Source organism: Odocoileus virginianus, chromosome 30 (genome assembly GCF_023699985.2).
Source record: "Odocoileus virginianus isolate 20LAN1187 ecotype Illinois chromosome 30, Ovbor_1.2, whole genome shotgun sequence".
NCBI lineage: Eukaryota > Metazoa > Chordata > Mammalia > Artiodactyla > Cervidae > Odocoileus > Odocoileus virginianus.
In genome coordinates, this window is record NC_069703.1 from 42,191,220 (window position 1) to 42,215,150 (window position 23,931).

General features: G+C 47.0%; 1 protein-coding gene across 3 annotated transcripts; it reads left to right on the forward strand.

Annotated features, from left to right (window-relative positions):
* The first annotated feature begins 2,737 nt into the window (after window positions 1-2,737).
* On the forward strand, window positions 2,738-23,728 carry TMEM39B (transmembrane protein 39B). Of its 3 annotated transcripts, XM_070459082.1 has the most exons (10): window positions 2,738-2,867; window positions 4,680-4,806; window positions 5,331-5,550; window positions 6,113-6,196; window positions 6,502-6,656; window positions 16,130-16,466; window positions 17,742-17,929; window positions 18,753-18,845; window positions 21,280-21,400; window positions 23,278-23,728. In XM_070459082.1, exons 1-10 carry the CDS (start codon window positions 2,864-2,866, stop codon window positions 23,518-23,520), a joined length of 1,572 nt encoding a protein of 523 aa, XP_070315183.1. In that variant the 5' UTR covers window positions 2,738-2,863; the 3' UTR covers window positions 23,521-23,728. The 3 variants fall into 3 exon arrangements, with proteins under 3 accessions (XP_070315183.1, XP_020751790.1, XP_070315184.1); XM_020896131.2 differs by lacking the exon at window positions 18,753-18,845; XM_070459083.1 differs by lacking the exons at window positions 2,738-2,867; window positions 4,680-4,806 and adding an exon at window positions 5,916-5,998 and having other exon boundaries at window positions 5,462-5,550.
* The last annotated feature ends 203 nt before the right edge of the window (window positions 23,729-23,931 follow it).

A 23,931-nucleotide genomic window follows, 5' to 3' on the forward strand; every position in this document is an offset into this window, starting at 1 on the left:
TGAGGAGCCCCTGCACCCCAAAAAAGAGTAACCCCCGGCTTGTGGCTCCTAGAGAAAGCCCGTGAGCAGCAATGAAGACCCAGTGCAAACAAAACTAAATAAATGAAATTTTTAAATGTTTTTTAAAAAATCAATTCAGCAAACATTTCCTGAGTATTTGCCATGTACAAAGTCAAATACCTTCCACATAGTAGATGCACAGCAAGACACTCCCCTGCCACCAGCCCCAGTAAGGCAATTACCAGACTCAAGCTATTGCTTCCACCCTGAGGAATGTAACAGCCAAACTCCTATTCTCAGAAACCAGGTCCGATGTCCTCTCTTATGAAGCCTTCCCTTGATTACCTCCCCTGTCAAGGTTAGTCATCTTCTATCCACCTCTGTACCTGGTACATACTGCTGATGTTACCACATTGGGTCGTAATTTATTGATTCTCCTCTGTGTCTCTCCCACTAATGAGCAGCACCTCTGTATCCTCAGTGGCCAACATATAACAGATGCTCAGAAATGTTTATTGACCTGAGTTAAAATGAGTTCCCAGGAATGGCCCAGCTTCAGTCATTGTCTACGGAATATTCCCGAAATCCTTTAGCGTCCCTTCCCAACTGGCTTCCTTTCAAGAGCTAGTTTGCCACTATCTCAATTCAACTGAATTGATCCCAAATAAATGCCTATCACTTACCAGGTGGTGGCCAGGTGTTGGGGATTCAGTAACTAACAAGATACACTTCAAATTCAGTACTCTAAAGAGGTCAGAACCGGCTCTTCTAACCAGAATTTCTTTGGCTAGAAAAAGAAATCTCAGCCCTGGTTTCTACCCTACTTTGTGACCTGCTTTGTGATGCAGTTGTTCTCCCTACCTAAGCCCTCTTTTTCCCCAGAAAGGAAGGCCTCTTTGTTATTAATATAGCTCTATAATTTAACAGATGTATATACGTTAAAATCCATATTTCCATTTGCCTAGGCTAAAAACCATGAAGCAATCCTTATCTTCTCTTTCTTCCATTCGCACACCTATTTGTGTTTCTTCGCACACCTATCCAAATTTGTCAACAAATCCTGTTGACTTTACCTTCAAATCCAGGCTCCAACCATGACTCATTTCACTCAGTCTTGTACAAACCATCAATATCTCTTGCTACGATCACTGCCATAGCATCCTGGTCTCCCTGTTTCCACCCCTCTGCCCTACAGGCTATTCTCACAGGACAGCTGGAGTGATTCTTTAAAAAAGGAAGTTCAAAAAAAAAAAAAGGAAGTTCAAGCCCTCCAGTAGCTCCCATCTCATTCAGAGTAAAAGTCACAGGTCCATTCTTTCTCATGTCCGACTCTCATGTCTATTCCATTTCAAGCCACATTGGCCTCCTTGCTGTTTCTTAAACATAGCAGGCGTGCTCGGTGCTTGTACCTGAGGGCCCTTCCAATGACTTTTTCCCTCTGCCTGGACCGCCCCCTTCCTTCAGATATCTACATGACTGACTCACTCTTTCCTTCAAGTGTTTGTTCAAAAGTCACCTCTGTGAAACCTACTGACTACCCCTGTTTAAAATTGCAACCTCCCATCCCCCTTTCCTGTTTTCCTCCATCACAATCATTCCTTTCTAATGATTTTTACTATATTTTTTATGCCCATCTCCTCCCACTTAACTGTAAGCTTTGTGAATTTCTATTAATTAAATACCTAAATCATTTAGTTAATTTAATATTGTTGTCTATTATATGCCAAACATTGTGTTAATTGATGGGAGGTACCAGATGATGGAGACAACTTGGAAGTCTTATGAGGGAAGAAATTATAACAATTACTAGTAACAGCTCATTTATTGAGAGCTCCCTCTGTGTTAAGTGCTTGCCATACATCTTAATAGTAATGGCGGCTAACATTTATCAAAACAGACTCTGTTCTACATGCATTATTTCATTTAATACTCACCAAGCCCTGTAAGGTGAAAGTTACCAGTAAAGAGCAAGAAACAGGAATCCAAGTCTTGGAACTGGCAGAATCAGGATTTGAACTAATGTAGTGAAAGAAGGATATTCTTCCTCACATATTCTCAGAAGTGAGAAATAATGCTGAAGCTGAAGCTCCAATATTTTGGCCACCTGATGCGAAGGGATAACTCATTAGAAAAGACTCTGATGCTGGGAAAGACTGAAGGCAGAGGAGAAAGGAACGACAGAGGATGAGATGGTTCGATGTCCAAACTCGATGGACATGAGTTTGAGCAAGCTCCGGGAGTTGGTGATGGACAGGGAAGCCTGACGAGCGGCAGTCCATGGGGTCGCAGAGTCAGACACGACTGGGCGACTGAACTGAACTGAACTGAGCGTCAGGAAGACTAGGTGGAAGACTGGATATGGCGGTAGAAGGAAAAGGAGGAAATGACTCCCAAGTTTTGATTGTGATGGACTAAGAGCAGTAAGGCCAAAGAGAAAGATGAAAGCCCAATTTGGGACGCGATCAGTTTGAGGAGCCAGTGGACGACTCATGGATGCAGGAACCGAGATGAGGTTCTGGCCACCTCCCTCGGTCCTGAAAAGGTGCTAGGAAAAGGCAGGCAAGGGAAGAGATGGAGATAGGTTCTCCTCCCTCTCGGGTTTTCCAGCTGCATTTGCAGGAAGGGCGTGGGAGACCGCGAGACAAAGAGCGCGCGGCAATGCCTTTGTCCAGGGCGGCCCCTTTAAGAAGCGCGCCCCCAGCTTCTAGCCCGCCTTGTATGCAAATTTGGCGGCGGGGCGGGAGCGCGCAGCTGATACCCGGGGACTGGGCTGCAGCGGTTAGTCCTCTCTCGGCCGCCGTCGCCTCCGACATATTGCCCGCAGGAGCTGCGGCGGCGAAGCGGAGAGCGCCGGGGGGAGGAGATGGGTGAGCGGCACGGGTCCGGCTTGGCCCGGGAACGGGCGGGCTCCGGGGTCAGGATGGCCAGGCTGCTAATTGCTCCCCCACGCGGACAGGATCCCCGCGAGAGGAGGGGGAGGGGATGTTGGGCCCAGGGGGACCCCGCCCCCTCCTGTCGTTTTGCGGGTGGGGCTTCTGTTGTGGGGGCGGGACATTCGAGGGGTGGGCGGGACTGCTAAAATGCGGAGGTTCCTGGGGGCTTTAATAGGGACCTACTGTCCTGGGCGGGAGTGGGGCGGGGCTGCTCGTGGGCGTGGCCTTCGTGCTAAGGGCGGGGCTCCTAGCCTGTAGGCCCTGCTGCAGGGGCAAATTTTCTGGGCAGTAGGGGCTTTGTACTGGGGAGGTGGGGCGGAAAGGAGACCTTCCAGATGAAGGGAGCCCACTCTGGAGCCGGGCTTCTGGGCAGAGAGCTTCTATTGGCTTGTGGGCGGGTTTTCTGAGCTGACAATTGTGTGTAGGCGGAGCTTCTGGGCTGAGAGGCTATATGTGGGTGTAGAGCTTCTATAGAGAGGAGAGTGGGTGTGGGTAGAGCATTTGGACTGAGGGTACCTGTGTGGGGTTTTCTAAGCCAGGTACAGTAGCACGTGAACAGAGCTTTGGCTCTGGGGCTGGTCGCGGGCAGAGTTCCTGGACAAGAACTTTTTTGGAAACGTTGGGGAAAAGCTTCCAGGCGGAGAAGCTAGGGCAGAGGGTGTGTGTGTCTGTGGAGGCTGCTATGTGGTCATGAGGTATGAACAAGGCTTTAACTTTGGGCTTCCCAGGTGGTTCAGCGGTAAAGAATCTGCCTGCCAATGCAGGAGTCACAGGGTTGATCCCTGGGTTGGGAAGATCCCCTGGAGAATGAAATGGCAACCCATTCCAGTATTCTTGCCTGGGAAATCCTGTGGACAGAGGAGCCTGGCAGGCTACAGTCCATGGGGTCGCACTGAACACACACATTAACTTTTGGAAACAACTTAAGTGACTGAGCACACACGTAACTTTGGGGCTGGGGTGGTGCCTAGGAGCTTTTTGCAGGACCTGGGAACTTGGGCTAGATTGCTCAACTGAGAGAAAGAAGTTGTAGGTCTATGTTTTAGGTTCACAACCATGCCATTCTCCCTTGACACTTGCTCAGGCCCTGAATCCTGACTGTGAGAGCTCAGGATGCCCATTAAGCCAGATCTTGGGTCCTGGAGGAATCATAAGCCTACAGGGACTTGTAGTAGTATCCCAAAGGAGTTGCATATACCGGTTCAAAGAGCACAGGACTCAGACCCCAATACCACCTGTGACTCTGTGTAAACTGAATTTACTAATCTGGGTAATCTACCTTGCTGGATTCATTCCCTCATCAATGTGTTGTTATTGAGCAGTTACTCTTACGCTGGGCACTGTGGTAGAGGGAGGGGATACAGCAGTGAAAGAGACAGACCTCACTGGCCTTCCATTCCAGTGGAAAAGATAGGCAGTAAATATGTTAACAAATGAATAAGATGAAGAGTAAACTGTGAAAAGAAAAATGGCAATAAGATAGAGAGTTAGAATGGCAGGGAATGGCTCTCCAGAGAGTACAGCAAGCGCAGAAGGTAGCAGTAAGCTTGGTTTGCTCAAAGAGACAAAGACTAGGCTGGCTGAAGCATGGGGTCAAGGCAGAGAATGGTAGGAGATGCCTTTGAAGCGATAGGCAGGGGAACCAATCATGGGTCTCTGTGATTGAGTGACCAAATGAGACGCCAGGTTGTTATCCTTGATATATGCCCTCTGGCTTGAGGATCTACCTTATGTTGAGCCCCGCAGGAGGACGAAGAGGTCCCAACAGGACATCCTACTGTCGAAATCCACTCTGTGAGCCAGGATCCTCTGGGGGCTCGGGTGGGGGCCACACTTCCAGCGCATCGGTCACCAGTGTCCGTTCCCGCACCAGGTAAACTACTTGCTGTCTCTTGCACTTCCCTGTGGGCTCAGAGCAGCAGTCTGGACAGAGCTCTCCCTGACTGAGCCCTAGGATATGATACCCCAGGTGCCAGATGGAGGCTTAAAGGGCAGGGAGCAGAAGCAGAGTCCCTGGGTGAGGGCGGTCCCTGGGACAGATACCTTGGGACATAGTATAATGAACCCAAAGGCCTGGACTCCACTCACAGTTCTGCTCCTAATTCACTGGTGGATTGGGCAAGTTGTCTGCCCTCTCTGGGCCCCCTTCTCCTCACCTTTCCTTTCCTTCCTGGGGAATCTTGGAAAGCCTGAATAAGAGGAGGGAGGAATAAGGAAAGGCTCTGTCAGCTTCTTTGAGAGGCAGGAGAAGTAGGCGGACTCCATCCATCCTTGCCCTGGGCTGCCTTTCTGAGCCTGCCCCACGGTCCTGTGCCTGCCCCTCGGTCCCGTGCCTCAGAAGCCCCTCCTCGTAGGGTTCTCCGGTCAGCTCCTGATGACATGCGCTCTCTCCCCCAGGAGCAGTTCGGGGCCGGGCCTCTCCAGCCCGCCGCTGGCCACCCAGACGGTCGTGCCCCTGCAGCACTGCAAGATCCCTGAGCTGCCAGTCCAGGCCAGCATTCTGTTTGAGCTGCAGCTCTTCTTCTGCCAGCTCATAGCCCTCTTCGTCCACTACATCAACATCTACAAGACAGTGTGGTGGTATCCGCCCTCCCACCCGCCCTCCCACACCTCCCTGGTAGGTGCCCAGCTAGGCCCCGCTGTGGGTGCGCGTGTGTGAGTGAGTGACACGTTTGGTTTCAGTTTAGCTTATCTCGCCCAGCACCCTGTGTGTTTGGCCTCACACTGGGCATGGGAGGACTAAAAAGGAACCGATGACATCTGAACGCTCACCCCGATGTGCTCAGCACCACACTACACACCGTAAGGGCAGCAGAGATGAATCTGACTCAGATTTTGTGTCAAGGATCACAGAGTCTAAAGTCCTGTGGGGGAGCAGGCGTACATGGTTATTTCAAGGAGAGGAATGAGCTCTGTGCAGGAGCGGGGCAGGGGCCGGGTGAGCAGAGCAGGAGGGCTCACACACCACTCTCTTGTCTCCAGGGACTGTCCCACTTCCCTCCTCTGGGTCCTGTTCCACTCCTCTAGGTATTTTCCTGGTCTGACTCAGCTGGAGGCCTGTGAAGGTCAGAGAGTGGGGACAGTCCCAATGGAAAGGACTGGGTAGGGGGAGGTGGGTATGTGAAAAGCCCATATATGGGCAGGGGGCCCATGTGACCCCCAGCCTCTGCCCCCGACAGAATTTCCACCTGATCGACTTCAACTTGCTGATGGTGACCACCATCGTTCTGGGCCGCCGCTTCATTGGGTCCATCGTGAAGGAGGTGATTGGGTCCCAGAGGCTGGCCCGGGGACTTTGGGACTCCCCTTTCCCCCCTGGGGGCACCACGGAGGCATACCCAGCCCTTGATCCCTGAGGCCTTTGCTTGGGGGCTCCCTTTGAACTCGGCTGAAGAGTATTCATCCCGTTGGCTCTTGGAGTTTCCTGAGCGTCCAGGGAAAGGATTTGCCTTGACAGGTTCTGCCCACCCTGCAGGGGGGGAATCATGGGCCATGCTGGGTGGGATTTGGGCACAGCCCCCATGACCTCCATCCAAGGCCCCATCCCATCCTATCTCCCCTGACCCAGGCTTCTCAAAGGGGGAAGGTCACCCTCTTTCGCTCCATCCTGCTGTTCCTCACCCGTTTCACCGTTCTCACGGCAACAGGCTGGAGTCTGTGCCGCTCCCTCATTCACCTCTTCAGGACCTACTCCTTCCTGAACCTCCTGTTCCTCTGCTATCCGTGAGTACCCCTCACTGCCCAGCACCTGCTCCTGACCTCTGCCCCGAGAGTGGCTGGGCCCCGAGCCCCCCGTACCCAGCCGACACACAGGCAGGCAGCTACAGAACCTCATCACACTGTCTGATAGCACTGCCCTGAGATCGGGACGATTAGCCTTCTTTTGCAGGAGCAGAAACGGAGACGGCAGGCCTAATTACCCCAAGGTGCCATCGAAGGGGAGGTCAGAAGGGGGCTCAGATCTGGGTGTGTCGCCCACAGCTCCGGAGCAGGGATGCACGGGCTTCGTCTTGCTATCTCTTCCTTTCCTTTCTCTCTGCTTCTTTCTGTTTGTTTGTGCATCTTGGTGTTTGTGTAACCTCTCGGTGCCTCCCCCAGGTCTGTGTGCATGCACACATCTGTGTGTGTGTGCGTGTTTCTGTGCAGATGTCTGTGAATGAAGTGTGTGTGTGCATGCATGTCTGTCTTCACATGCGTATCTGTATGTCTGTCTGTGTGTCTGCTCTGCTTTGCTCATCCACTTCCTCCATCTTGCAAGAACCCAGATTGTTGAGGATGGGAAGACGGTGTCTGGGAGAAGCCCAGGCCTGCCTTTCCTAGCCTGGAACTGGGGAGAGCTTTGGCAAGATCTCCACCCTGGCTGTTCCTGGGGCAGGCTCCTGGCTGCCTGGTCATTCACAGTCATTTCCCAACCCCTGGGCTTTCTGGGTCATGAACTTCTTCAGACCAGTCCATCTCTGTTCCCTGGGAAACTTTTCAGAGCTGGACACTCCTCTCTGTCTCCCCTGCGTGACCAAAAGGACACTGTCATGCTCGGAGCCCAGTCACACTTGCTTTAGTTATAACTGGGCTTTAATTGTCAGAGATATGTGTGTCATATAAAAACATTAAACTTTACAGAGGCTTTTAACATAGAAAATGAAAGCCCCACATAATCTCAGTCCTCTAGAAAACCATATTTTGCACTGTATCCTTCCACATTTTTCCTGTGCAAGTACACACAATACGTTTTTTTAGAAACAGAAATGGGATTAATCCCTATGCATGATATTGTATAATTTATTACATTTTCACATGGTCATATAATGTGGATGTTTTTCCATGGCACTATATATGGGTCTGCCTCATTTTTTTAATGGCCTCTTGGTATTCCATAGGACTTCCCTGCTGGCTCAGACGGTAAAGTGTCTGCCTACAATACAGAAGACCCGGGTTCGATCCCTGGGTCGGGAAGATCCTCTGGAGAAGGAAATGGCAACCCACTCCAGTTCTCTTGCCTGGAAAATCCCATGGATGGAGGAGAGTGGTAGGCTACAGTCCATGGGGTTGCAAAGAGTCAGACATGACTGAGCGACTTCACTTCTTCACTTCATAGTATTCCATCAAATAGACTTTGCACAGTTTGTTTTGTTTTGTATTCTATTGGTGGATTTTTGAGTTGTTTCTAGCATTTCTCTGTTGAAAACAGTGAGGCAGGGAACATTTTTCTGTATACGTCTTTGCACATTTATCCGATATTTCTGTATAACAGATTCCCAGAAGTAGAATTACTGCACCAAAAGTCGTGTTTTACATTTTAGATAGATATTAACAAATGGTCCTCCAGGGTTGTACTGAAAGAAATGTTAAAAATTGCCTTAATTTGAAGGGAGCAGCGAAATCGGTGGGGGTTGGCGTGCGTCTGATGTCCGGGGCTCCCAGGAAGCCGCGTTCCTCGGATGCAGCTTCTGGGCTTTCACTCCAGATCCCTCTGTGGTCCTTCGAGAGAATTCGGGAGGGGGCGGGGGCGAGGACTAGCGCAGGTAGGAATTGTCCTTTCGACCACTCTTCCTGCCCCTCCCCTCCAAAACCTATCTCTCCTTGGAATTGTCCTTTCGACCATTCTTCCTTCCCCTCCCCCCGCAAAACCTATTTCTCCTTGGAATGTACTCGTTCGGATGCGATTCTCTGCAGGAATGGGTCTTTCCTGTGTCTGTTGATCATTGATGTAGTTTGTTTGTTTCGGCCACTCTTATACCCAGAGAAGTTGTTTACCTTAATCTATACAGATATGAGAATCTTTTCCTAACACAGAGTAGACCCTAAGTCAGGTGAGAATGTATAATTCGTCGAGTCTCAAGATTTGCGCTTCACACATCAACTTGCCATTGATTCTGATTCCTCCCTGCTCTTTCCCATTCTTTACAGCTCCAGCTCCAAACCTTGTCTGTGTTGAAGGCTCCTCCTCCATCTCACTCAGGGCTCCTCCTCTCATCTCAATCAAAAGATTGGAGGGGGGACAGAGGCCTTCCGGGGAAGAATCCCCCTACCCCAATTAGTTCTAGTGTTTCTTGCCATTTTGCAAGAGATCACCCATTTAAAAAGAATTTTTTTATATTCTTCTCTCTAATGAATATTCTTGGTTTTGTCATCTGGCTTTAGAGACAGTTGGGTTTAATCCCAGGTCTCCCTTTACCAGCTGTTGGACCTTGAGGCAAGTTTCTCTTATCTATTTCTGCATCTGTAAATTGGGAAAAATAATAGTTTGTACCTTATAGGACTTTGGGAGGATTTAAGATAAATTAATAATCTATTTAAGAGCATTTAGGTCAGTGGCTGGCACATAGGGTACAGTATATATGGTGTTTGCTACTCTTTTCCCTGTACATCATTTTAGGGATCTTGCTATATTTGATTAAGCCTTTTCTGTGAGCCTAAAGATACCCTTTCCCTCTCCCCTGACTATTTGTCTACAGATATTTTTGTTTTTCTCTACAAATGTTTATTTCATTCCCTCGATTTTTTTTTCTTAAAGGAAACCTCCTTCAGACTGTCTCTTAAAGACATCCTGTCACAAAAGCTTAGGTGATCCTTCTCTCATCTGCTTTGCCTTCACATTTGAATTCATTGGGATTGTTCCTCAAAAGATTATGAGTGAGCTTGCGACTCTTTTCTTTCATCATCATGGTTCTCAACTTTAAAAATTTGCCTCTGCACTTTGGTGCAACTTTCCTATCAGAAACAACTCTCATTGTATATGAGACACTCATTTGGAGAAAGATGAGAGCAACTGTGAAAAATCCATCTTCTCAAGAGATACTGATACATAATTCCTCTTCTGTTTCCTGTCTTCCTTTTCAAGAGAATCACTGGTCTCTGTAAAGATCTCAGCTATAGCAGTTGTGTCTTTTTAATTGATGAAGTATAGTTGCTTTACAATGTTGTGTTAGTTTCTGGTATACAGCAAAGTGATTCAGATTTATATATTCTTTTACTCTATATATTCTTTTTCATGTTATTTTTCATTATGGTTCATTACAGGATATTGAATATAGTTTGCTGTGCTATAGGACCTTATGGTTTATCTATTTCATATATAGTAGTTTGTATCTGCTAACCCAAACTCCTGATTTATCCCTTCCACCCACTCCTTTTCCCCTTTGATAACTATAAACTTGTTTTCTGTGTCTGTGAATCTTTCTGTTTTGTGAATAAGTACATTTGTGTCATATTTTAGATTCCACATGTAAATGATCTCACATGGTATTTGTCTTAATCTTTCTGACTTCACTCAGTATAACAACCTTGGTCTAGCCATGTTGCTGAAGATAACAATATTTCGTTCTTTTTTATGGCTGAGTAGTATAAAAAAAAGAAAAAAAATTAAAAAAAAAAAAAAATTGCCTTAATTTGACCCTTTCTGGACACTACTCAAATGCCACCCAGTGTTCATGTTTTGCTTTATGTTATATTATTTAACTTTTTGAGTTTTTATTATTATGAGACAAGTATATATTATGTATGATCAAATTCAGTAGTGCTAAAAAGCTGATGATGATGGGAATTCCCTGGTGGTCCAGTGGTTAGGGCTGCACTTTCACTGTCAAGGGCACAGGTTTGATCCCTGTTTGAGGAACTAAGATCCTGCAAGCTGTGCAGCACAGCTAAAAACAACTTACGATGGAAAACAGCCTCTAACTCTACCCTCCAGATTTTTAGTCCCACTTCTCATAGGCAACCTCTTTCACTGTTTTTGGTTTTAAGTGTTTTTTGAGTCACCTCCATAATTCTAATATCCTTGTGCTTTTTTTCATTTCTTTAGATATTTATTGATTGATTTTATAGTGGGGTAATAGATTTGCATCATTAAAATTGCAAAATGTATTAAAGAATGTAGAATGAGAAATCCTTCCTTTGACTCCTCTTTCCCAGCTACTACCCAGTTTCCCTTCTGGGAGGTAACCACCAGTGTTTCTGTTTTCTTATATATCCTGGGAATAAATGTTCTGTATATACAAGCATACCACACACACACACACATACACACCCCTACATGCACATATACATCAATTTCCTGCAATGACAGATGAAGGTTTAGTTCACCTTCTATCCATGCTGTTCCTAGTATTTGACAGTTATTATTTTCAGTTTCCTATTGGTCCTGTTTTTCAATAATGTGAGTATGCCAGTATTTTTTATCCCATCAACAGCAGCCAGTGTCTTAATCCCTTTTATGTAAGTATGTTGTATTCGGAGCCCTACCCATCAGCTTTTGCTTCCCTCTTCCTCCTATCACTTCCTGGCAGCTGTACTCTTATATGGTCACATTTGACATTCACCTTCTCCTGCATAGCCATGTTTAAGTCTTCCATTCTTTGGGCTAATTCTAAAGATTAAAAGCCAATAAGTGGCCTTGATATTATTATGAGTATGAAGCTGTCATTCACTGCAGGACCAAGTAGTATGCATAGAAAGATATTCCTTCTCTGTAGTTCCTGAATTCTAATCTTGGGGCTCTTAAAAAAAGAATGTTCCTAATGTCAAGGGCAAATGGTTTCTCTTTCCTTACATTCCATCGATTGCTTAAAATCATGCCACATTTTAGTTTGCTTCATATTTAGATTGTAACTTTCTCATATAGCTTTTTATTTTTCTTGGAGTTTCTAATTGCCTTTCTTCTCATTGACAAAAGAATGATGGGCCTTCAACATACCCTTAAGTTTATCCAGCCTGTCAGTCATGCTGCCTGTTGCCTAGAGTCCATATTTCCCCCCAAGAGACCTCCCTCCTGGAGCCCTCCGTCCTCCTGCTCCAGTCTGGAGTGGCTGCTCTTTAGGCCTGCTGTACAACTCTCAGCCTGGGACTTCCCTTCACTGCCCTCCTGGGTTGGATCCTCTTTTTCCTGGATCCCATGTCTTCCTCTTTCTTGGTTTTCTCCCTTCTTTTGCTGGAGTACATTATCAGGTAATTTCCTTAATAAGGGGTATGTGGGAGGTATATACATTCTTTTCCTAGCATGTCTAAAAATATCTTTATTCTGCCCTCATAGTTGATTGATGGTTTGGCCTAATATAGATTTCCAAGTTCAAATTCATATTCTCTCAGAATTTTGAAGATGTTGCTCCATTGTCTCTAGCAGCCAACATTTCTAATGAGAGGTCTGATGCTAGTTTGATTCCAGTTACTTTGTAAGAGACTTTGGTTTTTCCTTTCTAAAAGCTTTTAGGAATATTCCATTTATCTTTTGATTATTTGAAATTTTGCAAGAATGTGTCTGATATGGAGCTTTTATCATTCTGTCTTGTCAGTACCTTAGGACTTTTTTAATCGGGAGGTTTGGGCATCTCTTCAAGTCAGGGAAGTTATCTTCTATTATTTCTTTGATGATTTCTCCCCTTGCATTTTCTTCTGTTCTAAAACGTCTCTTCATCAGATGGTAGACCTCACAGATTGGTCATCTGTTTCTCTTATATTGTCCGTCATCCTTTTCATCTATCTCCCTTTCTTCCTCTCCTTTCCTCCCTCCCCTCTTGATTTCTCTCTGTTTCTCTATCTGTCTTTCTCTCTCTTTTTACTTTGCTTTTAGGGGGATTTTCTCAACTATATCTTCCATCTTTTTTATTGAGATTTTTTTCAGCAATCTTATTTTTCATTTCTGAGGCCTCTTGTTTTCTGATTGATCTTTTCTCATAGCATTCTGTTCTTGTTTTTAAAATCTCTTTGTGTCCCTTCAATTTTGTCTTTCCACTGAATCAGTTTTTCTGTTTCATGTTGCTGGTTTTCTAAGTGTAGTTAGTTTCTTTGGTTGTCTGGTTAAGAGTGGAGGCTGATCTTGCCTTCTGAGATGACCCACACTCTGTCTGTGGAGTGTTTTTCTCTAAATAAATCCACTTCTTACCTGGAAAAAAAAAAGTGAAGGACTGAGTAGCTTGGAATGCACTTTTTCTCCCTCTGCCATTGTATATCTGAATGGGAGGTTTGACTGGGAGTTCTGAGTATGTGGGCAGGGCACACTGACCTGTAGACTTTCCTTTAGGACAAGTGAATAAGGTGCTAGTTGTTAGGCTATGGGCCCCCATAGATGAGAAAGGGGAGAGGTATTGCTCTGGAATGCCCCCATTAAAGACCTCAATTCCCAGTTTATTCAGTTTCTTTAGGGAAGAATTTTTCAGGACAGGTTGTATAAGTTGTGTTGGAGAATAAAGGGAATGACTCATGAATACAGATCATTTTAATCCAGTTTGTTCAGCCCTGCTTCTCACTTCTACCCTCCATCAAAGGTGCCCACTTCAAGCCAGTCTCTGTTGGGTCACTCTGGACAGATCAGCTCCTGCCCCCAATGTAGCCCTCTCTTGACGAATCTAGCCCTATGCTATCTAGTTTAGTCATTTCTAGCTGCCTTTTGTTATTAAACATTTAAAATAGGCTAGTTTTAATTGAAATGTATTATTAGTGTAAAATATATAGCAGATTCTGAAGACTTAGCACAAAAAACAAAAAAGAAAGGAAGTAAAATATCTCATATATATCACATATATATATCATAAATAATTATCTTATATGTTGAAATGATAATATTTTGTATATATTAGGTTAAATAAAACAGTATAAAATTAATTTCTTCATTTTTTATTGTGAGTACTAGAAAATGTAAAATTATATATGTGACTCTCATATTTCTGTTGGACAATGCTGCTCTAGATGATGACTTCCTCATTTGTCAACATGTTTCCATCTGCCATCTAAATTTGTCAGAATCACTTATGTACTGATAACCCCCACTCCCGTTCTTTTTGCTGATACGAATTTATTTTCTACTTTTCTTTATTTACTTTCTACATGGATACTGTCACATCTTGGATGGAGAGGGTGAAAGAGAATCTGCCATGTTGCATGTGAAGATGTTTCTAACTTTTGACCTGTCAGAGCAGCCATTCGCTGTTATCAAATAATGTAACTGTATCTGCACTTCTTAGCGGCAAAGCCAGGACAATTCTTAAGTACTTGTCCTTAAGTTTGAGTCTGAGCCCTGTGTGGTCATGTAGGTGCCCACCCCCTCATTCCCACCGAGTATCCTGAGCAGTGTTTTGGGAATCCCATTTCAGTGTTCTTTTCTGTCCCACGGAATCACTGGCCTCTTTCTTTTCTAAACAAAGTTGTACTGCTCTTCTACTCTGGGCCAGACACCATGCTGGGCATTGTTACGAAGATTAACAACTAAAGAGTATTTATGAAAACACTAGCATAATGCCTGACTGAGCATAGAGAATCGATACAAGCTATGTCACTTAAGGCAAGTTAAGGAAACTGAGGCTCATAGACGTTAGATAGTTTGCCCTAAATCACAGCATTAGTAAGTGGCAGAGCTGGGGTTTTAACACTGGCCTGTTTGATCCCAAAGATTATGCTCTTGACCAAAATTCTCTGTTATCTTGTGCTGTGCTGTGCTTAGTCGCTCAATCGTGTCCGACTCTTTGTGACCCATGGCCTGCAGCCTGTCAGGCTCCTCTATCTGTGGGGATTCTCCAGGAAAGAGTACTGCAATGTCTCCCACATTGCAGGTGGATTCTTTACCATCTGAGCCACCACGGAAGCCCTATCTGTTATCTTACTTTAACCTTAATGGAGGGAAAGTAGTAGCATTCCCATTAGATAGATCAGAAAGCAAAAACCCAAAGAGGCTAATTAGATGAGTGCCCAAGAACACTATATCCCCTCTTGGAAGTTCAGAATAAAGGAAGAGAACATTACTATAGATAAGGAAAAGTAGAATTCTCATTGGCAGCCCAAGGACCCTTCTAGAGCTATGTCTGAGGACCTGGGGAATTGAGAGGCCCTAAGGGCTTGGAAGCTGAAACTCCAACACTTTGGCCACCTCGTGCGAAGAGTTGACTCACTGGAAAAGACCCTGATGCTGGGAGGGATTGGGGGCAGGAGGAGAAGGGGACAACAGAGGATGAGATGGCTGGATGGCATCACCGACTCGATGGACATGAGTTTGAATAAACTCCGGGAGTTGGTGATGGACAGGGAGGCCTGGCGTGCTGCGATTCATGGGGTCACAAAGAGTCGGACATGACTGAGCGACTGAACTGAACTGAAGGGCTTGGCAGGTGGCACTAGTGATAAAGAGCCTGCCTGCCAATACAAGAGACATAATGAGACATGGGTTCCATCCCTGGGTTGGGAAGATCCCCTGGAGGAGGGCATGGCAACCAGTCCCAGTATTCTTGTCTGGAGAATCCCATTGACAGAGGAACCTGGTGGACTATAGTTCATAGGGTTGCAAATAGTCAAACATGACTGAAGCGATGGATATAGCATAGCATGAGCTAAAACAAGGAATGCCTATAAAGAGAACCTGTAAGGATATTCTATGTGCTGTGCTTGGCACTTACCTGGCTTAGTTATCTACTCTTCCTAGTTATGAGTCTATCTAATTTTCTCCTTAAATTATATTAGCCATACAATCCATCCTTTAACTTAAGGTTACGCCTCAGAGGAAGGGGTTTATACTGTTTAAGGGCCTATTTCATTGCCTAGCACATATTAGACACACAACAAATACTGTTCCTGAACTGTCCCCCTCTGTAAACTTAAGAGCTGCCTTTACAGGCACCCTTGGCCACATCTTACCTCCCTTTTGTGGTACCATGTACATTTTTAATTCATGAATTGCTTTCATTTGTTGAGTGTCTGTCTTGATCGCGGGTACCAGACAGTTCCGGATTTAAATCCCAGCTCTGTTGCTTCCTTACTAATTGTGTGACTTTTCCAAAGCTACTCCTCCACCTCTCTGAGCCACAGCTTTCTCTGCTGAAAAGGGCACAAGATAATAGTACCTAACACAGGAGAAACAGAAGAAAGTGTGTGTAAAGCAGTTAGTATAGTATCTGGAGCACAGGATGTGCCCAGGGAATGTGGGCTATTGTGACTGCTGCTGGGCAGCAGTAGACTCGGAGGGCTGAGACTCAGGTCTTGCCTCCTACCGTATTCCCACCACTCCATACAGGGCTTATTCCCTGCTCAGGGCTAACACTGGTGTTGAATGACTGATCATTGGCTGGGAGGCTGGCTAGCTAGAAGGACAGGTAGAGTCTCCCCTCGGAGCAGCCAGGACAGCTAAAGCCCAGGAGGAAAGAAGATTCCCTGGGTGGTTAAAGGTTGGGATCCTGGCCCATGGCCAGGCCTGCCCTCACCACTGTCTTCCCCAGCAGGTTTGGGATGTACATTCCGTTCCTGCAGCTGAACTGTGACCTCCGCAAGACAAACCTCTTCAGCCACATGGCCTCCATGGGTCCCCGGGAGGCGGTCAGTGGCCTGGCGCGGAGCCGGGACTACCTGCTGACACTGCGGGAGACGTGGAAGCAGCACACGAAGCAGCTGTACGGCCCGGAGGCCATGCCCACCCACGCCTGCTGCCTGTCGCCCAGCCTCATCCGCAGCGAGGTGGAGTTCCTCAAGATGGACTTCAACTGGCGCATGAAGGAGGTGCTGGTCAGCGCCATGCTGAGCGCCTATTACGTGGCCTTTGTGCCTGTCTGGTTCGTGAAGGTGCGTAGCTTAACCCAGGGAGGGGAGGGGTCTCCCCGGGGCCTCACCTGCTGCCTATGCTCCAGGAGCCCTCCTGCTTGCAGAAACGAGGCTGCTGCTCTTGATGATTTCCATCTGTTCTCTCGAGGGCCAGAGTGACTACTGCCTCCCTTTTATTTATTTATATATATATTTTTTAACTTTTTCTTTTGTATTAGAGTATAGTGAATTAACAATGATGTGACTGTTTCAGGGGGACAGCAAAGGGACTCAGCCATACATACACATGTATCCCTTCTGTCCCAAACTCCCCTCCCATCCAGGCTGCCACATAACATTGAGCAGAGTTCCCTGTGCTACCCGGTAGGTCCTTGTGGGTTATCCATTTTAAATATATAGCAGGACATACATGTCGACCACAAATGCCTCCATTTCAGAATGGAAAAGACAAGGCTTGCTGAATGAAGGTGGCCCGCACAAGGTCACCCAGCCAGTGAGGGGCCCACAGCATGTTGTTCATGATACTTGAAAAGGAGTATACTTTGTATACAAAGGAGTCACTTTGTATTCCAGTGTGGCTGTTTTGGCCCAGGCACATCGCAGCGTCCCTCTCTATTATTAAGTCCAAAAACCAGATGCATCCAGATCTGGATGACTCCAAAAGCCCATGCTCCCTCTCTGCCTTGTGTGGCCATCTGGGAAGGCATATCCCCAGCCAGCTCATTGCATTTCTCCCAGGACGGGCTGCACTGACGGATTGGGGGTTGAGAAGACTTCACATCTATTGGGCAACATGCTAGAGCTTTCTTGAGTAGTATTATCCTCCTCACGCCTCTCAGAGGTGGCTACTCCTATCCTCATTTGCCAGATGAGGAAGCTAGACTGCAGAGAAGTAAAGTGACTTGCCCAAGGTCACATAGTGACTAAGCAGTGGAGCCAAGATTTGAGCTCATTTCTGTTGAATCCCAGGACCTGTTCTCTGGCTCAGAGTGATTTTTCTTTGTAGAAAACTGAGGCCTCTTGCCTTCTAGGTTGGCCCAGATTCTGTGAAGTGTATTTCTCTCTGAATATATCTACTTCTTACCCCCCCAAAAAGAAAGAGAAAGCTGAGTAGTGGGCACAGGGTTTAAGCCCATGATTAAGCTGCCTTTGTTAGGTGTTTGATCTTTGGTCTCAGGCCACCCCGAGGTCTGTCTAGGGCTGTCCTGATCTCCGAGGAAAGAGGGAGTCAGGGAAGGGGAGGGCGTGAGGCCGTTATGGGTGTCTGTGGTCTCACTCACCTCCCGCTGCCTCCAGAACACACATTACTATGACAAGCGCTGGTCCTGCGAGCTCTTCCTGCTGGTGTCCATCAGCACCTCGGTGATCCTCATGCAGCACCTGCTGCCTGCCAGCTACTGCGACCTGCTGCACAAGGCCGCTGCCCACCTGGGCTGCTGGCAGAAGGTGGACCCGGCGCTGTGCTCCAACGTGCTACAGCACCCGTGAGTCTGCCCTTCTCTGCCCCACCCCAGCGCCTCCCGGCCCTCGCCATCAACTCATTCAGTCAGTCAGCAAATAGTTACTGAGCATGTCTTATATGCTAGGCCTCGTGGCCAGAGTAGAATATGGCAGGGCCCAGGAAGGACATGCCCCCTGTCCCTGGGTAACTTGCAGTGTCTTGGAGATAGAAAGGGGGCAGGTGGTAAATTCATAGACTTGTCGACTTTCTCATTCGCTGACTTATGTACTCATTGGCTGATCTGTTCATGCATTCATTCATTCATTCATTACTTCCCTCCTTCCACTCACTCATCCATCCAGTCATTGGCTCATCTACTCTTTCAGCAAGCGTTGCATCTACCTAATCCGTCCCAGATTTGGTTCTGTGTATTGGACAGAGGAGCTTGGACTTTGACCTCTAGGGAGAGAGGTTTTGAACAGTGGAGGGACCCATTCCAAGGTGTGCCTTAGAAACCTCAGTTTGATTAACAGGATATGGTGCTCTGTTTTATGATGACATAACCTGGCCAGGGAAGAAAGCTGCAGGAGGAAAGAGCTAAGATGAGACCCCTTGAGGAGTACTCAGGCTGGTGCGGGTGATAACCGTGTACCCGAAGAGTTAGTTGAGTGGGGTGAGAGGCCCAGCTGCAGGATGGCATTGCAGTCAGAGCAGAGGCCAATGTCACCATGCTCAGGAGCCCCGAGGGGCCGGGCTGTCCTCCCCTCAGCCTGACGTCCTTGCTGGTGCTTAGCATTTCTACAGCCCTTCTTCATAGTATTTTCACCCCAGTTATGCTAATTTTCCTGTCTGTATTCCCACATTAGACTGGAAGCTCCTCAAGGCTGGGACCACCCCTGTATCACATCTGAGTCTTGGGCCCAGCACAAGGCCTGGCGGAGAAGAGGCCCCCAGGACAGGTTTGTGGAGGGAGGCCACAGAGGCTCAGCCTCCTAATGTTGGCCCTCCGTGCCAGTCAAGGTCCCTCCTCTATCCAGGTGGTCCAGAAAGCAGATGGGTGTTGCCAAATGGGCCGAAGTGGGGCTTGACTTAGGCTTAAGGTTCTGAGAGGAAAGGGAAAGAGAAAGATAGTACATGGCTAAATACAAGGATAAACCTGTCCATGGCTCACCATGGTCTGCAGGTAAGATCCAAGCTCCTTCACATGGCATCTCATGATGAACTGGCTCCTGCCAGCCTTTTCTGCCTCATCTCTTCCCCTAACCCGACTCATCTTCTGCTCCAGCCAGACCCAGTCTCTTCAGATCCTCAAATTCTGTCTGTACTTCCATACTCAGACTTTTGCATTTAATACATGTTTTGCCTTAAATGGCCTTTCCAACTTTCTTTTCCTGCTTAATTCCTATTCATCCTTTAGCACATGGCTTCCTCCAGGAACCCTTTCCCTACCACCTGCAGGATAGGTTCAGTGTCCCTGCTCTGCCTGCGCTCCCCCACCCCCGCAGAACCATGAGCATTGCACCTAACACTTTCTGCTGTGTTTGCTTGGTTACTTGCCCGTCATTCCAGGACTAAAGCTCTTGGAGGTCAGGGTCCTTGTCTATCAAGCACTTGGCCATCTCCTCACTCTTGGCAAAATGCCTGGCTTGTGATAGGTCCTCAGCAGATTTTTTGTGTTTTTTGTGTATATTTTTTTTTTAAGGTAAAATTTCCTTATAGTTGAAATGTATAAGTCTTAAAAAGTACACAATTCTCTGAGTTTTGATGAAAGTCATACACACCATGCAACCCATCCCCTGTCAAGATACAGAACATTTCCAGCCAATCAGAAAATTTCCTCCTGGCCCTTCCCAAAGACCCCTCCCTCTGGCAACCATCTTTCACTTCATTTCACCATAGGCTAGTTTTCTCTATTCTACAACTACACATAAAGTAAATCATAGAATAGATGTTCTTGGGCCCAGCTTCTTTCATTCTGCGTATTCTCTGTGAGTTTCATCCATGTTGTTACATATGACATGGGGGGGGTGTGTGCACTCAGCTGTGTCTGACTCTTTTGTGGCCCCTTAGACTGTAGCCCTCCAGGCTCCTCTGTCCATGGAATTTTCTAGGTTAGAATACTGAAGCTGGTTGCCATTTCCTACTCCAGGGAATCTTCCCAACCCAGGGATCAAACCTGAGAAATGACATGGTCACTTTTTTTTTTTTTCCACTTATTTTTATCAGTTGGAGGCTAATTACTTTACAGTATTGTAGTGGTTTTTGTCATACATTGACATGAATCAGCCATGGATTTACATGTATTCCCCATCCTGATCCCCCCTCCCACCTCCCTCTCCACCCGATTCCTCTGGGTCTTCCCAGTCACTTTTTTGAATGAAAGAATCAATAGCTCAATGAGATTGAGCTTCTTGGAGACAGTGATTCTCAGTTCACTGGCCCAGGACCCTTGGAGTTCCTAGGAGATCTCAAAGAACACTGGAAGAAAATTCACTGGTCTCACAACCTTCTTCACATGCCCTGTGGGGGCCTCTCTGCGCCAGGCCTCTTGTGTGGCATGCTCTGAGGACACAGACATGAGCTGGACGCCATCCCTTCCCTTCAGCCCTCCCAGACTAGTGAGGGATGCAGGGAAATAAATAAATGACAACACATTGGGGAAAGTGGACCAATAGCAGTAGCTTCAGGGACCATTTAAAGGATGCTGAACTCTGGGGGGAGTTTGACAAAGACTTTCTGAAGGATATTGGGTTTTGAAAGATGACATAGAGCCTGCCAGAAGGATAAGGTGTCAGGAAGGGCATTGCAGCTAGAGGGAGCACCTTGATGAAGAGACAGAGACAGGAGCAGTCAGGTATGCTGGAGGAACTAGAGGCAGTTCTGGGCAGCTTGAGCAGGCGCTGTGTGGTAGGGGTCATGGAAGGCCTCCCTCGGAGGCCAGAACACATCCTTGGGGCTTGACTCCAATGGCACTGGAAAGCCTTCAAAGGGTTTTGAGGAGGAACTAGTCAGGCTCAGCTTGGTGTTTTACAAAGACCACTCGGGCAGTTAGTTGTGCAGTGGACTGCCTGGAGGCTCGAGGTGAGGCTGACTGGAGGCCAGATGAAGAAGATGACCCGAGGGAAGAGGGGAAAGGGTTTTCTTGAGATCTGTCAGAGACATGAATGTCAGCCCTAAACCTTCTGACTGCAGTGCAGTGAATTTCTTGTGATTCTTAACTCATTTTACAGAAGAGGTGACTAAGACCCAGAAAAGGAAAGTCACTGTAGCTACGTGGTAGCTACGTGATAGAAATGGGAATAGAGCCCTGGCGGTCCCCCCATGCCCAGTCTGTCCACGTCCCCTCGTGTGGGTGAGCTGGACATAAGGGGTTCTGTTGGACTGTGCCTCCAGGTGGACTGAAGAATGCATGTGGCCACAGGGAGTGCTGGTGAAGCACAGCAAGAATGTCTACAAAGCAGTGGGCCACTACAACGTGGCCATTCCCTCCGACGTCTCCCACTTCCGGTTCCACGTGAGTCTCCTCCGCTGGGAAGGAGGGGTGGTGCCTGATCTAGAGAGCAGGAGGGCCAGCTGGGCAGGAAGGTGATATCATAGCAAGAGAAGGCTATTTTCCGTAGTTCCCGAAGCCAAAAGAAGACACTGCACACGTGCAACCCAAGGACAGTCATACAGATGATCACTTACCACCACAGCACACTTGGTACCACCAGATCTTTGAAAACTTTGGATGGAGAAGATAATACAACAAAAGGAGGGGTTCTTGGTGGTGAAAATCCTTACAGGCATCCTTCTTACTGTGTGCCAGGCCCTGTGGTCAGCACTTCCCATGTACCCTCCCGTTCAGGCTACATCAGAACCCTGTGTAAGAGAGAAGTACCAGGGCTGTCCCAGTTTTTAGGTATGAAATTGACTCAGAGAGTTTAACTTGTTCCAAGGATGCCTTACTGGGAAACCTGGGAACTAATGATATTGACTCACAGACTCAGCACAATGGAAAGGACTGCTCAAAATTATCTAGGCTGGTGAATTTCATTTACTTATTTTATTGTCAGAATTCTTTCTTCCAACACAGTCAAACTAAAGTTCAGTATATAGGACCTCTCAGTGCAGCTCTGCTTGAAAGGGTTGAAACTCCTTTCATGTCCCACTCAACACTGCAGTAGCTCCTAGAAGACCCCCCTGGAACCTGAGGCTCCAAGGAACACAGTTTGAAAAACCATAGATCTGGGCTTATCTCTTTATTTCCCAGTAGAGAAACCTGAGGTCCAGACAGGAAGGGGACCTGCCCAAGGTCCTGCAACCATCAGGTACAGAGCTGAGCCTGGCTTGCTGGTCTCTTGGACTCCTGTTCCTTGCCACTCCTCCTTCCATCCTATAATTAGTTCTTTTTTTTTTTTTTTTTTTTTTTAATGGAGAAAATTATAAAACTTTATTGAAAGATATTTTAAAAGCCTAAATAAATGAAGAATTATACCATGTTCATGAATTGGAAGACTCAATATTATACTTAATCTATAAATTCAATACAAATCCAATAAAAATTTCAACTTTTCATCTGTTTGATTTGGAACTTGTCAATCTAATTCTAGAAGTTGTATAGAAAAGTCATTGGCTAAGAATAGCCAAGATACTCCAAGGAAGGAAAGTTTGTTGATGTTGAAGGTGGAGCTATAATTAGTTCTTGAGGTTTAGGTACCTTGGCCCCTGCAGAATCATGAACCCTGGACATTGATCGTTCTTTTAAATTAATCAGAAAATTTTTCTTAGTCCTCTATATTCTACCTTGCTCTGTGGACATCAGGTAAGAGTGATATGTGTCCGTGTTCCCTGGAAGCTTCTGGCCCAGCTGAGGAATGCTGCACACACAATAGTGGGACTCAGGCTGTGGAGTCTATAATAACTTTACATGTCTGTGATAAGATACTACATTGTTCAGGCCTGACAGTACCCAGAAGGTCACATACTGCTTTTCAACCAGAAAAGTCTGATAGGGCAAGCCAGACCCCTCAAGAAAAGCTGCTGGGAAAAGGTAGAAGTTGATCAGGATCTTAAACAACCATGTAGGAAGCAGTAGTCTTTGTTTTTTTGACTATACCCCACGGCATGTGGGACCTTAGTTCTCTGACCAGGATCAAACCCATGCCCCCTGCATTGGAAGGTGGAGTTTTAACCAGTGGACCACCAGGAAGTCCCAGGGAGGCAGTGGCCCACAAATAAAGGCAGAGAGATGACAAGGTCCATAGCCAACCCTACGAAGGCCAGCTCCCCACCCAAGTCTGCATGGGGCCCCAAGAGCTTGACCCCTTCCTTGGCCACCCAGAACCCCCATCCAAGAGGCAGATTTCTGGAGCCTGCTTTCCAGTCCATGCCTACTCTTTTCCTGGGCAGTTCTTTTTCAGCAAACCCCTGCGGATCCTGAACATCCTTTTGCTGCTGGAGGGCGCGGTCATCGTCTACCAGCTATACTCCTTAATGTCCTCCGACAAGTGGCACCAGACCATCTCACTGGCGCTAATCCTCTTCAGCAACTACTACGCCTTCTTCAAGCTGCTTCGGGACCGCCTGGTATTGGGCAAGGCCTACTCATACTCGGCCAGCTCCCAGAGGGACCTAGACCACCGGTTCTCCTGAGCCCCAGGGCGACCCAGGGACAGCATTCAGGCTTCAGCCAGGGGCTCCCTGGGAAGCAGCTGTGTGGGAGGGATGGGTGAGGGGCAAAAAAAAAAAAAAAAACAGACAAAAAAATCCACCAGAGCTTTGTATTTTTGTTACATACTGTTTCTTTCTTTGATAATTGATGTGATTATGAGGAAAAAAAAGTCCTATTTTTATACTCCCAGTAAGCCTGTGTCTTGTATTTCTTTCCCCTCTTGCCTATCAGGCAGCGAGCAGAGGTGTGGGATTCTGGGCCAGGAAGCCCCATGTGCTCTGCTGGGGGCCTGTGAACTCTGCCTTCTCCAGTGGAGAAAAGATGAGGAAACCCCAGAGATCAAGGTAGCAGCGGTAGCTGCTGTATGCCAGAGGCTGCCCTCCCGGTAGCAC

Excerpts from the sequence above, each read along its gene's own strand:
- TMEM39B (XM_070459082.1), top strand. Across the intron at positions 16,467-17,741 it reads TGCCTGTCTGGTTCGTGAAG|AACACACATTACTATGACAA; the intron begins GTGCGTAGCTTA and ends CGCTGCCTCCAG. Across the intron at positions 21,401-23,277 it reads TCTCCCACTTCCGGTTCCAC|TTCTTTTTCAGCAAACCCCT; the intron begins GTGAGTCTCCTC and ends TTTCCTGGGCAG.